Source organism: Cyclopterus lumpus, chromosome 1, assembly GCF_009769545.1.
Source record: "Cyclopterus lumpus isolate fCycLum1 chromosome 1, fCycLum1.pri, whole genome shotgun sequence".
Lineage (NCBI taxonomy): Eukaryota > Metazoa > Chordata > Actinopteri > Perciformes > Cyclopteridae > Cyclopterus > Cyclopterus lumpus.
In genome coordinates, this window is record NC_046966.1 from 20,861,156 (window position 1) to 20,877,985 (window position 16,830).

The 16,830-nt window shown below is 41.1% G+C and overlaps 1 protein-coding gene across 1 annotated transcript; it reads right to left on the reverse strand.

Moving 5' to 3' along the window:
- Window positions 1-13,592: 13,592 nt before the first annotated feature.
- thumpd1 (THUMP domain containing 1) lies at window positions 13,593-16,323 on the reverse strand. Its single transcript, XM_034544364.1, has 5 exons — window positions 15,781-16,323; window positions 15,151-15,325; window positions 14,960-15,045; window positions 14,594-14,756; window positions 13,593-14,483 (listed from the first exon to the last, which is right to left on the reverse strand). Exons 1-5 carry the CDS (start codon window positions 15,988-15,990, stop codon window positions 14,014-14,016), a joined length of 1,104 nt encoding a protein of 367 aa, XP_034400255.1. The 5' UTR covers window positions 15,991-16,323; the 3' UTR covers window positions 13,593-14,013.
- Between the last annotated feature and the right edge of the window lie 507 nt (window positions 16,324-16,830).

Here is a 16,830-nt window from a genome sequence, read left to right on the forward strand (position 1 = left end):
ACGTGCGTGCGCGCGCCGACGACGTGCGGCGTTGTAGCGCGTTCGTAAAACTACAACGGATAGAAGAGACACACGTGGCCCGCCGACCAGTGGCGCTGGTTCAGTATTTTCCATTATTGACTGCAGTAAAATTAGTCATAAAACCCATAATGGACAAGGAGTCCATTATCAGCAATAATCCTGCGTTCAACTTCAGGAAAAGTGCATTACTGCAAGTGCTCACTATGCAGGTTAAATGTCCTTTGTCAGTGTTAGGTTATCATATATTATATATTATTACTGATGTATTAACATGTAAGGCAGCATTGTAATGTTGTTAATGAGAACCTGATTGTACCACACGTACTTAGTGTAAAGGGGGTTTAATTTGCTTTAGAACCAAGTAGTTTACTTAAGATGTTCATTATAGTTTCAAAAAAATCTTAATCTGCAAATGTAACTATATCTGTTACAAAAGTACAGTATTTTCTCTGGAATGCAGTGGGTGTATACAAATAAATTGCATGTAATTAAAATACTCAAGTGAAGTACAAGAACTTCAGAACTATACAGTAGTTGAGTAAATGTATGTAATTAGTTTTCATCACCGCTGTGAGTTTAAGTAACATTATATTGACAGTGTATTGGGAGAATACAGCACATGCTGCATACAGTGATCTTTTGGCTTGATGCCCTTTCCTAAAACGAAAGCCTACTCTGGTATGCATCGAAGTTATTTTATTGTGACCATAGTTATGTACTGCAAACTGGTGGAAGAAGTATGGAAATAATTTATTTAGTAACCATACCATAATTAAAAAATCAATCCATTATAAGTTAAAGCCCTGCATTTAAAATGTCACTTAAGTATATATATATATATATATATATATATATATATATATATATATATATATATATATATATATATATATATATATATATATGTATATAAGTTAGATAAATGTAGTGGAGAAAGAAAGTACAATTTGCCTCTGAAGTGTCGTAGCATGAGATTAAGATAGTTACAAAAAGTAAAAAATGCTTCATAATTGTACTTAAGAACAGCACTTAGTTACTTTGCATCACTGACATTATTCATTTAACTCTCAGTTTATAGATAATAACGGTTCTATTTGTCACGGTTCTATGTCAGGGTAGTGACATCGCGCCCAACAGCGCCCCTGCCGACACCAACAGGTCATTACACGATTTCACAACCCAAAGTGAATTGCAATACAAAACGCAAACCTGCCCATAGACTCTAATTAGTATAGGATTGATGATAAGTGGTCTGTGCCACACGTTGCTCTTAAAATAAAATTAAAAAATTAAAAGGCAAAAATAAAAATGGCAGAGCTCGACGCTGGAGCACCACCACAGAAAAAAGAAACATGACCAGGTAGGTTACGTCTTACTTTGCTGCTGCGGGTCGACTATAAGCCGACTTTAAAATGCGAGACAACCCGCATTTCGGTGAGAAACACCGACACGAATAAGGCGACTCACCGGGCGTTCTCTCACCTCTGGACAGGTGTTCCGTTCACGGAGCCCACCTCCACTGGAAGAGTGACAGACAGGACCGCCGCCACCTGAGCATCCTCTCAGCCAGTCGCCTCCGCCGGGCTGTCAGTCAGTCAGGAGCACCAGGCTGCCACCGGTTTGTGTGAGCGAGCGTGTGTGCGTGTGTGCGTGTGTGTGTGTGTGAGAGAGAGAGAGAGAGAGAGAGAGAGAGAGAGAGAGAGAGAGAAAGAGAGAGAGAGAGAGAGAGATTAGACTACAGTTTACATTCATATCTTACCAATAGCTTAATACTCCTTACCAACAAATGTAAATGCACATTTTTTAATGTACATTACTGTTACATCAAAATTCACATTTAGTAACAAACATATATATTCTATGATAATATTACATTTTGAGAAGAACCATCCTGCATATTAAGTACTTCTGCTTACTTTAAGTACATTTGTTGATAACACTATATGAACATTTACGCAATTTACTAAAATAATCTCGCCCAAAAGGTCCACTTAGTTCCTGTCGTGGAGCTTTCTGATTATATCATATTCAGCAGTTGTCATGGCATGAGGTGAGATTAACTGTTTCCAAGAAATTAATTTTGGAATTCAGCTGAATAAAATTAATCTATATTTGTCCTGCATTTTAATAAATGTGTATGAGGTTATCAAAGTATCTTACCGGGCCTCCTGTAAGTGGATCGGGCTGGCTGTCCCATGAGGAGGAGGAGGAGGGCTCAGGTGGCTCAGGTGAGGTCCAGACACCCGTCCTCATCCCGGTCCACCCCTGGATGGACAGTTCTTCCATCGTGGTCTGAACCTGGGGAGCAGAACAACAACAACAATACAGCATTTATAAATCAAACAGAGCACCATACGTACACTCGAAGAACAATATATGAATACAGTATTAATGAGGTGACATGTTGGTCTTTTTAATAACATGATAGCTTAAAAATGTGTGTTCTGCTGCCCTCGATTGGTTTGATCCTATCCACATTATGTTGTTATAACATTACATTACTATAAATATCTTCTGAAAGCACCACTAGTCCTCCCAAAATATCTCACATTGATGATTTTGCATGGAGATACTGAGGCTTTCTGTTGGAAATGTTTGATTTTATCACCATTGCCCACCCGTCATTTGAATTTAAATTGTCTCTGAACAAGTCAACGAGTGTGACGATGTTCACGGGAGCGTTTCAGCCGGCGCCGGTGAAGACAGACCGAGTTGTTTGAGAAAATGACGATGAAATGTTTTCACAGTGCGTTTGATTGGCAGCAGACTTTACATGCTGAGCTAAACAAGCCTCATTATGGAAATGTATTCATATCACTTTGGCTTGTGTAACAGTCAACAAACACACACACACACACATACATACTCACCCATATACACACACACACACACACGCACACACATGCACATGCACAGGCTCCTGCTGCAACAGGCTGGTGTTGTTATGGTTGCTGCAGTGCCCCCCAGAGACAATGGGGACAGAGGGGAGGGCGACAAAGAGAGAATACTGAGGAAGATGAACTTGACCTTTAAGATGTCTTGGTGAGGAAGGGTTGGGGGGCATGTCGGTACTTATGAATCTATAATGAATCTCGGCTATGTATGCGTGTGTGTGTGTGTGTTTGTGTGAGAAATAGAGGTCTGAGCTCTTAGCTGAAGAAAGGTCATCACACAGGGGGGGTTGGCAGGGGGGGGCAGTAATGCACCTGGCCGCATGTTCCACTCTCTCTCTCTCTGTGTGTGTATGACTCTAATAGAGCTCGGCCACGTGTTGAAGTACGCTCATTGGCTTTCGTGGATAAACATTTTGAAGTGGGGTTGTATGAGATCCTTTCACCCCGTTGACAAAAACAGTGTCGATACAATTCCCTTTCAGTTCAGGTATACGTTGGACAATACTCTAAATGTAGCGCACACTTGAACCGAAATTGATTTCATTTTAGTCAGGCCTTTCTTTTCGGTGGCTAAATTAGGTGTTGCAGCTGCCCCGGTCCACATGCGTTGCTACTCGTGTCTGCTTCTCTGAATTTACAACCCCCATCGACTGCAGGTAATACACTGACTGTGGATAAGTGCCTCGTACAACCCCACTTCAAATAATCTGAACTACCCCTTTTAAAGAGAAAGTCAATGCCGCTCATATATATAATAATAATAATAATGCATTTAATTTATATAGCGCTTTTCATAATACTCAAAGACACTTCACATGATTAAAACATCCTAAAAGCTAAAAAATAAATAAATAAGGATAGCTAAAATACAGGTAAAACAAATAAAACAAATAAATAGGGACTTTCTGAGTCGCTCAGACCCTGATAAGAAAACAAAAACAATAAAACAAACAATCACACATTAAAAGCAGTTCTGAACAGGTGGGTTTTGATTTGCGATTTGAATGAGGAAAGATCAGTGCAGTCTCGGATGAGTTTGGGGAGAGAGTTCCAGAGGGAGGGGGCAGATATGGAGAAGGCTCTGTCACCCCACGTCCGGTGCTTGGTCCTATGTGGGATGGACAGGATATATATATATATATATATATATATATATATATATATATATATATATATATATATATATATATATATATATATATATAAGCTTAGCTTAGCATTAAGGCCGGCTCTGTCCAAACTCAAGTAACAAACATCCATCATCTAAAGCTAATTAAATCGTCATATCTCATTTAATGCGTACAAACTGGAAAAAAACCCCACCATGCCGTGGTTTTAAGTAGAAGTGCCTTTTCAAGGAGGACTTATTTTAATGATGCTTAAATTACGACACCTTACTTTTGAGTTAGAGCTTTTAATGAATTCTGAGGTATATTCTATAGAATAAAGTGGATAAAGTGTATAAAATAAATGTAAGTACTTTTTAAATTTTTTTAAATTTATTTTATACACTTTATCCACTTTATTCTATTTCTACTCCGTCTGTATATATAATATTCTTCTTGTTTTTTACTCTTTTATCTTAATTCTGTTATTATACTACTTGTTTTTTACTTATTACTGTGAGCAATGCTGCTGTAATCCTGTAATTTCCCCACTGAGGGACTAATAAAGGATTATCTTATTTTATCTTATCTTATCTTATCTTATTCTTCCTGAATGCAGCATTACTGAGAATCTTTGTGACGTTTGTTTATTTTTTTCCACGGTTGGGACATTTCATATATTCACAATGAAGACAATATACTGTAAATCGTGCAGAGATTGTGCCACTCTTTTGTACAAATACAATCTCTGGTTGTATTGTACTTTCTCACAGCATTGAGACTCTTTGACCTGTCGTAGTCGGATTAAGCACAGGTGTCCAGAATCACATTAACGACGGCTCCTTTCAATTCAAATGTCCCCGTAAACCACAAGTGACTGACAGTGATGCGACGCCAGAAGGCTGAAATTCAGCCACAGTCAACGTTATCCTTGACTAGGATGGCTTTTGTGGCAACATTGGACTTTTAAATAATCTTTGCATTAATGTATGTAATTAATTACCTTGGTTATAGAATTTCCAGAGAATAATATCGCAGCAAATATATTGATACAGCCTTATAAAATGACAGAATGACATTATTACCATTATACAATCTATCTATCTATCTATCTATCTATCTATCTATCTATCTATCTATCTATCTATCTATCTATCTATCTATCTATCTATCTATCTATCTATCTATCTATCTATCTATCTATCCATCAGTTGCAGCTGGTACTGATTAATTATAATGTCAATGCCACATGAAGGATCCATATACAGCGACGGAGGAACCTTGCGTGCTAGTTCGAACTAATAAAAAGACAAAAGAGCCGCCAAAAGAATTACTCTCTAAATATTGTCGAGTATGTGGTGAAAACAACCATTTCCAGTGAAAATAGAATTGGATTATTAATTCTTAAATTGGGGCAGCCCCCTTAGTCTACTGAGACGGAGCTTTTTGTCAGTGTGCTGGTCCAGCTCAGGGGTCCCTTTGTTCCAGCTGCCACAGCAGATTTGGGCGTCTGTACGGAGGCTTGTCAGAAACAGGCTTATCTCTTGGGGGCCTCTCAGCACAAAGACCCATTTAGATGCTCACGGAGAGTGAAATCTTCATTATATACGTCTTGAAAGAGGGACAGGCCTCTGCTCTTTAAGATAATTAATTGGAGACAAGTATTTTTCGCGTGGCTCCAAAACAAAGGAGAGGGAGAATCTAGTACAGTGGATCCTTTTATTCGTGAATTTGGAGATATCGATGTTTCAAGTCTGTTTGTGGTCATGTTTACTTTAAAAGGAGACACTGTCACAGAGCTTTGAAGGACGTTGAGAGTTGAAGCTCTATTTTTGTCTTTTTCTTAAAATACTTATGACATACTAATTAGTATATACAGAGGGATAGACAATATGTGAAATAAAGAAACCACTGTGTCAACATTAAGGGTTTCCATCCGTACCTTTTCCATTCATGTATCTCTATATTATCCATCCATCCCTCCATCCACCCATCCATCCATCTGCTGGCCTTTCCCAGCCATGCCTGTAGTAAGAGTGTCAGTATATCTGCCATGGCGTCCTGCTGATGTGTATTGTGATGGAGCTGAATACTCCAGCTACCAATATGGCCTGCACCAATACTGGATTAGCCACAGTGGATTAGCTGCCTGCCCTCCTGCTGCTTATTCAAATATTGTTTCACGTATTGTCATCATCGGGGCAGAGCTTCTGGCCCAGTAGCCTCCAAGCTAGCGAATATTCTCAAAGAAACAACCCGAGATAAAAGAAAAAGGAAAGTCTTTCGTTTCCATTACGCCACAAAAGCGTCTGATTTCATTTTTTTGTTGTTGCAGCGAACGTGAAATTTGCGACCGCAGAGGGTTTTTCGGGAGCTAACGTCGACGGGTTCGGAGAGAGCGTCTGCAGCCCTCGAACGGGGAGGAAAAAAAAGGGAGGATGGAAAGACGATGGAAAGCAAAAAACCAAACCAGGGCCAAAATCAGGCATGAAAGCGTGCCTTGATCTTTGATACATTGGTGTTCTTCTTTTTTTTCCTTCTTCTCCACTCTCCCTTTCTCTCTTTCACCCTCACACATACACTTGGGAGTCAAGGCAATTGATGTGCTGCCTTTGATGGCAAAGAGAGGCCTATATTAACGGCCACAAGACCATGATGAAAGGAGCTGAGAAAAAGAAAGAAAATGGCTAGAAGATGTGTTATCAGAAAGAATGGCAACTTGTGATAAATGCTTGGGATGGAGTGACGGTAACCAGACATCGGGGCGTTGAGGGTTTGATGGTTTTAACGGCAGCGGAGGAGAGAGGCTAAGGTAGACGGAAAAGCTTACCGTGCTAGCCCGGCGGTAGTGGTGGCTGAGGTTGGCCTGCTGGTTCCAGTATGTCATGCTGGTGGTCATCCTGTTAGAATGAGGGACGCGAATGCACCTGCTGCGTTGCCGGGGTTCCTCCGGGTGATCCGGAGGTCTGGACGCCAGTGGACGTCCCACGGCAGAAGCAGTCGCCATCTTTGTCCCGTTGTTGTCTTGGATATCCTCTCCTGCGTCTTCATCCCCTCCCTCTCTCCTTTGATCATGCCTCCCCTCCCTTGCTCTCTGCCGTATGACATCATCACGCAGAGGGTATCGACGAGCATCAAAGAACCTCTGGGCAGGACTGCGTATCTGTCGCTCTCGGTGCGTTTGAAAGGGGAGTAAATATGGAGCGTAAAGAGTCCTGTAACCCCCCCACAACCACCCGCCCCCCCACCCATCCCCTCTGCGTCCACTATTCTCCTCTCCCCGCAGATGCATGGTTTTTATTTGGCCAATACAAAACTACACCCACACCCACACCACCCATCTCTGGGCCGGCTGTATCCCGAGGCCCCCCTGCTGTGCCTGTAGCGTTTGATGATGTGTTTAACGGCTTCATTCATCCCTCGGCGCGCTCCTTTTTCCTCCACCATTTTTTCTTCTTCTTTCTTCCCACCCTCCACGTCCATCTTTTCAAGCTTTTTTGCAACAAAACCCAAATGTGTCCTCCAGTCAACTTTGTGGCTAAATGACAGTTAATTCCTTCTCAGGCGGATGGAGCAGCACTCCTCCTTGAGTGGCACGCCCCTCCTTCCTCCCACTTCGACTCTCATCCCCTGCTCTTTCTCTCGTACCTCTTACAGCTGGTCGGTACCATTTCCAATCCTGTTAAAGTTGTATGTCCTCTGGAGGAGCCCTTCTGTCTGTCTGTCATGTGCCTGAAAATCACATATACATGTTTCACTGTCACTCTCTCAATCCTCCGCGGCAGCTGTTATCCACTGAGATCTTCCCCCTTAAGAAACACACATAATTAGAAGCCTTTGACCGAACATTCTTGCCAAATTACTTTTTTTTTTTTATATTTAATTTTAAATAACAAACAGTATTCCAGCCAGAGAGCAATTCTACAGCAGTGGAGAAGTTGAGAAAAAAAGTTATTCAAGTTTTTAGGTTGGATGATAAATTGCGTAACAGATAGAAAAGTGACAATAAAGTGTTTTTTTTAGGCATTTTACGGAATAAAATGCATGAATTAATATTTTACCCCAACTCAAACACATCAAATCACATGAATAATACTACAGTACAACAGTTAAGATGCACTCTAATAATAAACTTGGCAAGTTATCTTTGAGTTAAACTAGTTTAGCTGTTTTCTTTTTCTTCATTATGACACGATTTAGCTGACTTAGCTGGATTTATTGCGGTGGCTATATTTAGTTTGAGCTGTCTAATAGCTTAAGTTCTGACATTTTGTTTTTAACTTTATTTTCTTGTTGATTATTGTACATTTTAAAGTTTGTTTTCGCTGAATTTACTATATCCTATGGAACATAATCAGTTTTTATACAGTTATACAGTGAAACCGATGTCAACTTTGACTGAAATATGTAATGCAGTTTAAACTTAACATTTAATTGAGAGGCAAAAACCTTTGTTATGTAAAGTGTATAGTCAAACACGTCCTCTCCTTACAGCATCGTTGTTGCTGGAATCTAATTATGTAATATTGGGCTAACCTATTTAAACCCGAGCGAACAATAATACTGCAGCTGAATTAAAGGGTATATGGTGAATTATGTATCTGCTATATCTGGGTTCAGTGTCTTGCTCAAAGAAACGTGTCTGCATGTCAACGTGTCCTTTAACTTTATTAAAGGACAACCCGCTCTACTTCCTGAGCTGCAGTCACCCCAATAACGCATACTTACTGTAATAATAATGTTTTACTGTGTAATTAAGTTTGAACATTTCCTGCATATGCTATTTATAAACATACAGTAGTTTTACATTCCAGTTTCTGATGCATTACTTATGAAAATCTAAGTAAGTGACTGAGGAGGTATTAGCACCGTAGCTTACAGTCTTTACCTGAGAAGAGTAGATTCAACTTAGTGGCCACTTTAATAGGTACACCTTTCCAATTGAATGCAGTCCAACGCGACAGCTTTAATTCTACCTTTTTGGTAAAACTCTCAGAAATGTAAATTAAATTATATATTTTATTATATATTACATTATATTCTCATGTATGTACATGGAAAGGACAACGATTAGATCGCCTCAATAATAAACATATAATTCAATTTACACAGTTCCGATAATGTCACCAATAATTGCACATTATACATTTTGTAAAGGTAGAATTCAAGGCAGGACTTTTGCATTAGATTGTGTCGGTGTAGCTAATAAAATGGCCTATTCTTGCCTGTAGAAATGCTAAACTATAAGCATCATAGCAATTACATCTTAAGGGTCTTGGTGTCATTCATATGCTGAGTTCTTTATGTGTGTTCAATACAAATAAAGGCAAATGCGTTCAAAGTCTCATTAGTGAACCAGAGCTTTGATCCACTTCCTCTCAGCACCGATCATTGGAAAGTTAAATGAAAGAAAAGTAATTAAAGCTTCTTTTTTCTTTTGGAGTCACACAGCTGATATCCCAGTCCCACCTCCTCGTTCTCTACCCCCCCCCCCCCCCTAGCTTTTCATTCACGTCTCTACTCTGCACAGCCTGCCGCCTCTCTGCCCCCGCGTCCCCTCTGCTGTCTAACTAATTGTCAAGGTTCTTGTTAGCATTATGCTGAAATGCGTCTCTCTGCAGCAAAAGCCACCCAGTGATATGGAAAGCACCCTCCGCGAGGATTATACCGCTGATGAGTGTGTGTGTGTGTGTGTGTGTATAAGGGAATAACTGCTTCTGAATTTGTTGTTCACTTATGCTACCTCCTTCTCTTCAGCCCAAAAAAAAAAACCAAACAAACAAGCGTCCTCCTTTTGTCCACGTTCACATAAACAAGTGATTTACATTCAAACAGCATCTTCAGCACCAGGTATTAAGAAAACAAATTTTGCAACATTAATGGACCCCTGTAAAAAAAAAAAAAAAAGCCCTCTTATTTTCCTCGGCAAATTACTTCCTGTAAATCCTCATCAACTAAATCCGTCTGCTGATTGCTCCCATTCTGCGGGCGAGAGATGGGAATGTTGGGAGTGAATACGAGCGCCATGGGCCTACCTGTAGGCGTGTTGGGGTAACAGCTAATAGCGGCGCGCTGACAGGCTGGAGAGGCTTGATAAGCATTTCTCATTATTGAACCCCATTCACATGTAGTTGGCTGACACACACACACACACACACACACACACACACACACACACACACACACACACACAGAGAGAAATAGATGTCCTCCAATTCCAAATTGCAACAATAGATATAAATAAATAACCAAATCATTGGTGTGACTGACACCTAGGGATGGACAAAATAACAGAAAAGCCTCCTTACACACCAGCTCTGAAAAAAGAAATAGCAGTAGGACAAAGCCCATAATTGGTGGTCATTTTTTCGAGCACCGCATTCAGTCACAGTTGGTCTACTTGCGTCAACTTTGCGAGTGCAGCCGTGTTTGTTGAGACTTCCCTATTTTGCATAAATCTGCGGCGCTTGTGACAGATGCAGACGCAGATATCTCAGCTTTAAGAGGTGTGACAATCTCACGTATTTGGCAAATGTTACTGGAATATTTGGACTAAGGGAGCACCAGTAGTATCCCTTTATTCTCTCATGTAACTGATGGTGTAACTCATGGTATATAAAACAGTGTGAGGCTTTTTAGTATGTCCAAAAACATCGTATGAAACACAGAATAGTACGCATTGGCATACTATTTCAAGTCAAAAATAACAGTGGACACGATGCCGGCATAAATATCCCATAATGCAATGCGGCAGTGACGACATTGTTCATTACACAATGGCGGACAGCTCTGCAACGTCAAGGGCAAGAACAATATTTAATTTTGCTAGACGTAGTATATTTGAAAAAAAGTTTTTCAGACTATGATTCTCACAAATCATCGTTTATTCTGCCAAAGTTGGAACAGTTTTAGTTATTTCACATGATAGACTTCTGTATTTGTGTTCTTGTGGTTTGCAGTGGGAGGGTCTTTGTTTGCCAAGGCGATGTCACAGACCTGCATCGACCAATCACAAGGCAGAAACAGTTGAACCCAAATGTGACGACAGTTGTGCGGCTTGTTTGCTCGTCAGATTTAATAAAAACCACGCTGACGCAGTTCTAATGAACCTATGTTCCACCCACCCCCCTCCATCTATATCATTTATTATCATTAGCTTATTAATAATTAAATATGGATGGTTAGAATGCAATGCTTAAAACGTATATTCAGGGTCTTCAACGGTTATTTTAACCACGAGCGAGTAAGTGAATATAGACCCCCGCAGTCCTTGAAAAGCCTCGGCATGTTGGTGCTGCACTGTGAGAGAGGAGAATACAGTCGTGAGGGGGCTGAGGCCATTGTTTGGGTAAAGTGAGACAAATGAGACCCTGGAGAGTACTACTTAGCCACTCATAAAGGTCAGATATGGTGCCACACCAGTGGATGCTAATCCTGACCCAGGGGGCCGTGTGCACATGCGCCTGTGGATGCGATTGTTTCACAGGCCTGTGACATTTAAACCTGAATGAGCGTACAGTCCTGGGTGGCAGAACAGCGTGTACGTGTCTGAATGCCTATTTGGCTGGAAAGCAGCGGCCTTTAGTGCCAACGGAGGTTTAATTAGAAATGGCCTCGGGGGCAATTAAAACATCACAGGCTATTTTCTCCTGTAGACAACGCCGAGCGGCCAGCGCTGTAAATACTCTCTTGAATTCGATTAGGCTGGTCAGATTCTACAGAATGCATTTTTTAATAACCTGCATTTGTTGCAACTAAACAACTATTCAGCAATCGGGGGTGGGGGGGGGGGGGGGGGGGGGGAGAATGGTCTTGGCATTTGTGGGAAATTACCCTTTTATAATATTCTCTTATCAGATTTCACCTGACAGCAGGGGATATCGTTACGATGTGACATCGTTACGAGGCATCGCTGCACGTTGGCCGTCGTCACGCCGACTAATTGGCATTGTACTAATAACACAGTGGCGGGCGGGAAAGCATCCCCTCCTTCCCCGCTTGTGTTGGAGCTAGAAGCTTGTCGGCGGGTCACGCTGATTAGGGCACCTGAGAGCCAATGCCAATGCAATTTGTGAGTTTTAGCAGAACGTGGCGGCGATAACGACTGACGGGTCACAGCGACAGTTCAGCACAAGTGTAATGAGCGGCGGGAAGATTCACAGTCCCGTTAATGCATGCATGTGTGTGTGTGTGTGTGTGTGTGTGCGTGCTAGCTGTACACTGCACCACTTTGGTTCTGGCGGCCATTTGTAGGATCTCCTGAATACAGTTTTTGGATGCAGAAAAGACACAAAAGCCACGTTCACCTGGCGATACCTTCGAAAGACAAAACCATCAGCGGTTCACGACCTTTGCAGAAAGCCTCGGTGGACGCAGAGGAGACACCCGGGGGTGTGGGGGGGGGGGCACGCTATCGCTATACGAGCACACATTCCCACCTTAAACCTGACCACTGAGTAGGTGTACAAACGTGTGAAGGCGGCTCAGATGTAATAAGAAAACAAAAGAAAGAAAACTCATCAGTTTGATCAAGACGGAAATATCTCCACAACTATTGGATGGATTGCCGTGACATGCGTTCATGCTCCCCGGAGGATGAATCAGGCTTGACTTTGGTGATCCAACTTGACTCTTTGGTGAAATGTCTCCACGACTACTGGAGGGATTCCCATGAAACGTGGTCCTGGCATACACGTTCCCTTCAGGATGAATTGTAAATATGTATCTTTGCAATCATTTAACGTATCCATAACTAAAAACATGCATCATCCTCAGCTGTTCTTGCTAAGTATTGAGTTAAGATGTGCACACACTAAAACTACTCGGCTGTCGAGTCAATTTAAATCCACGACATCTGTAGGAGATATTTATTTGTTCTCCGTATGTAGATATTTTATTCATAAGTAGTTTTGTTGAATTATTCTAGATGTCTGCTTCTTGAGATTGGATTTTTTATTGATTTTCTTTTTGCAAGTTATGCATTTAGTGTAATTACATTTTTGTTTTTTAATTGAGTTATGAATATGTAAGTAAGCAGGTACAGGACCAGCATGCACTGGGGTTGGCTGTGATTATTTACCAGAGCAGGAGAGGCAGCGATATGCATTGTCTTTCTTTAGTTTACTTGTTTTTGTGCAAAATAAATAGCAAGAAACACAGAAATTTCACATGAACAATAAACTCTTGCCTGTGTATAAAATATACCCATGGTGCATCAGTGGTCCTTAGATTTAATCGTTTACATGGATATAAAAGCCTATATTGTTCATTACAAACAGCTGAAAGACATTTAGAAAATTATTTAAAGCAGACATATACACAATAGTGCAATGTAGCAAGAAAATGTGTAGATCGTTTCAAAGATGTTGATAAATGATTCATCCAGGAGCAAAAACCACAGAACACCTGTTGCACCGATGACCACGTCGCTAGAAAATGAGGGATTAACTCCATCTAGTGGTGCAGAGAAGAACTGACAGTTCAATGACAGTCAAACGGGACGTTCACCTGATGTGAAATGTCAATCACTGAGATATAATGAACTATAAAATAAGGATATGTGGAAAAAAACTTTCAAACACACATTAACTTTAATTCAGGGACTGCTTCAGGAAATAACAGTTTAAAAATACAGAGTTACTAAATGTGACACACCAGAACCGTAACCAGAAGAACCCCCATACCCCTCGTTTTGAAATTAAAATAAAATTCAGCATTAAAAAAAAAACTACTGAGTTGATGGCAGTTAAGCTGCAACATAATGACATGGGCAGTTAATTCAAAATCCCCTTTTGTTAAAAAGTGAAGATCTCGATAAAATTTGCATATCTTTACAAATATAAAGAAAACCTTCGTTGAGTCGTGGATTTAGTTGTGAGTTTTTAACCTTTCATTTAAAACAAAAACATGCACCTAAAAATTATCTATTTTTTCCCCTTTTTAGAAATAAAAAGAAACCGACAATCCCAAAAACATTTACCAAACGCGAGCCATCACTTCCCGTAACCTTCGTCCTCATCGGCCTCCTTGTTGTCCTCTGGCACATTATTGTCGTTGTTGTCATCTTCTTCGCCTTTCTTCGCCTCCTCTTTGGTCGCTTCCTCATTCTTCGTCTCCTCCTCTTTCTTCGCCTCCTTAGTGGTCGTCTCCTCTGAGTCGTGCGCCTCCTCTTTCTTCACCTCTTCATTGGTCGCCTCCTCTTTCTTCGGCTCTTCATTGGTCGCCTCCTCTTTCTTCGTCTCTTCATTGGTCGCCTCCTCTTTCTTTGCCTCTTCATTGGTCGTCTCCTTCCGCTCAGTCGGCGTGTCCTCTTTAGCCACTTCCTGGACATTGTACTTTCTATACAGAGCATAGTCTTTCACCACACTGATGCAACACACCGCCTTGATGACCTCCACAATGATTGTCAGTTCTGGGTTGGTCAAGTCCACTTTGTTCTTCGGGTTCAGCTTCCCCACGAGACCTGAAAAAATAAAAAGACTCAGTTTTGTTCGCGGAGGATCAGAAAAGGTGAATTCACTTTTTATCGGACTAAGTCGTCGACCGACAAATTCCTCTGGAGTCCAACTCTACCTGCGATGGCTTTGATGATCTCGTCTCTCTTGTTGTGGCTGCTGTTGCGAGCCTTGAAGGCGATCTGGTAGGTACCAGAGTTTGGGGTTTTGAACCAAGGCTCCAGGAAAGTAGTCAGGTACTTCACCATGTCTTCCTGGAAGGCCTTGCATGTTCCAGTCACCTGGATGAGAAGAGAACCACGGGTAAAAAAGGACAATGAGACTTAAATTACTCTGGATATTTAGTGTAACAGGTATTTTGATTGTCATTCAAGGGATTAAACAACCGGCTGCACCTCATTTCAATAAACAAAAAATGTCTCTCTGTGCTGCATCTGTAAAATCACATGTATCGTAAACACAGTCTGGTTGACGAGCTTCTCACCGGCAGCATCCGCAGGATCACGCGGGACTTCTTCTTTTTGGTGGCGTGGAGATCAGCCAGGATGCGATGAACCAGCTTGTCGGATTCTATGCAAGGAAGAAAATCTTTTTTCATAATGCTGGGAGAAAAAAAAAACAAAAAAAACACGGCAATGATCGCGTCCATTAAAAAAAAAAAAAAAAAGGACTTACCCAGATTTTTTGTTTTGATGAAGATGACATTGTTCGCTCCACTGGCCAAAGCCTGGAAGCGCCGCTCCTGTTTCACTCCAGATGCTTTCAGCTGTGCCACCTCCTTCTTCAGCGCTGCTTCAATATCTTCATCAGCCTCCTCCTCGTCACTGCAGCTCCCATTGTTATCTTGCAACTGTGATCATGAGAAAGGTGCATTAATAATATATATATATACACAAATAACTTTTGTCTATAAAATGTCAAAGTACAGAAAAGTCCATTTGACTTTAAAAAAATGCATATATATATATATATATATATATATATATATTCCAAATCACCTGTCCAAAAGCCAAAGATAATACATTTAAAAGGATGTAAAACAAGTAATTCTTCAAATTGTATAAGCAGGAACATATTGTTTTATATTTAATCAATTACCAAAACTGTTCCGACAAGTTTTTTGTACTTGTTTTGGATTTTTCAATCAAATATACAACACATTGCCACTTGCTCCAACTTGCACTCTGACTCCGGAACAGGACTTCATTTATAGTTTTATTTAATTTTTAAAAAGGCCTCGCCTGTAACAGGCAACAAAAAGAAAGAAAAAAGGGGGACGGGGTCTAGAAGTGCTCCTGGACTCACCTTCTCGGGCCCGAAGAGCTCGTCGGCGTACTCATTGAGCAGGTTGAAGGCCTCCGCGGTGCACTTCCTCTCGTTCATGTTGCACGTGATGAGGATCCCCTGCATGCCCACCTCCAGCTCGCGCGAGCTCTTCCACCGCTTGCTCTGGTGGTGTCCCGCCGCGTACCGCTTCCTGCCCCGCTTCTTCGAGTCGTTGGACGCGGCCGACATGTTCGCAGACGAGCCTGTCTAAGCTCAATATAAGCAGCGCGCGACGCGGTTGTTTTGGGGTTAACGCGCGCGCACCCCCGCCCCCCCCCCCCCCCCCCTACCACACACAAACACACACTCTTCTCGGCTTTTTTTAGCCGTTAGCTTTACAGTTGAGGTTGATATTTGAAAGATTTCAGAGCCGCATGGACCGTAATGTGGCGGCCATGTGTAAATATATTCAATATAATTCAGCCTGTCGGCCTAAATGTGCGTTCAAAAGCGCCGCAGATGTTTCAAAGAACCGAAGTCTCGTTCAGACACAACATAGCACGTTTTTTAGTTTTCTGGTACGGCGCCTGAGGAGGGACAAAAGTCTTCGACGTTCGCGCGAAGCAGCGTTCACTTTTCGGACTATTACCTTTACGCTGAATACTTCATACACACTGGAGGTGGAGGAAACTACATGAATTTGATCAAGTCCCTTGGTTAAGAACATTAGTTTGAGGGACTTGAGTATTTCTATTTGTGTGCTACTTTAATAAAAAACATCCATTTTTATTTCACTGAAGACTTCAAATACAAATCAACTAATACATTATATTTTACTATGTTTAAAAGTGTAACTTTCCAGCAGTAGCTATATATCAAATAATTAAAATGAGCTCCACCTTTACCAGCTGCAACATTAAAAGGGATGCTTACACATTAATGTATCACTAAATCTAATCCAGTAATACAATACATATGATTACAAAAATTGCCATTCTGCACAAGTACTTTTATTCTTAGATCTGAATACTTCAAACTCCAGAGCAAACATTAAATATCAAAATACAAAACAAAGTCACTTCATTATTT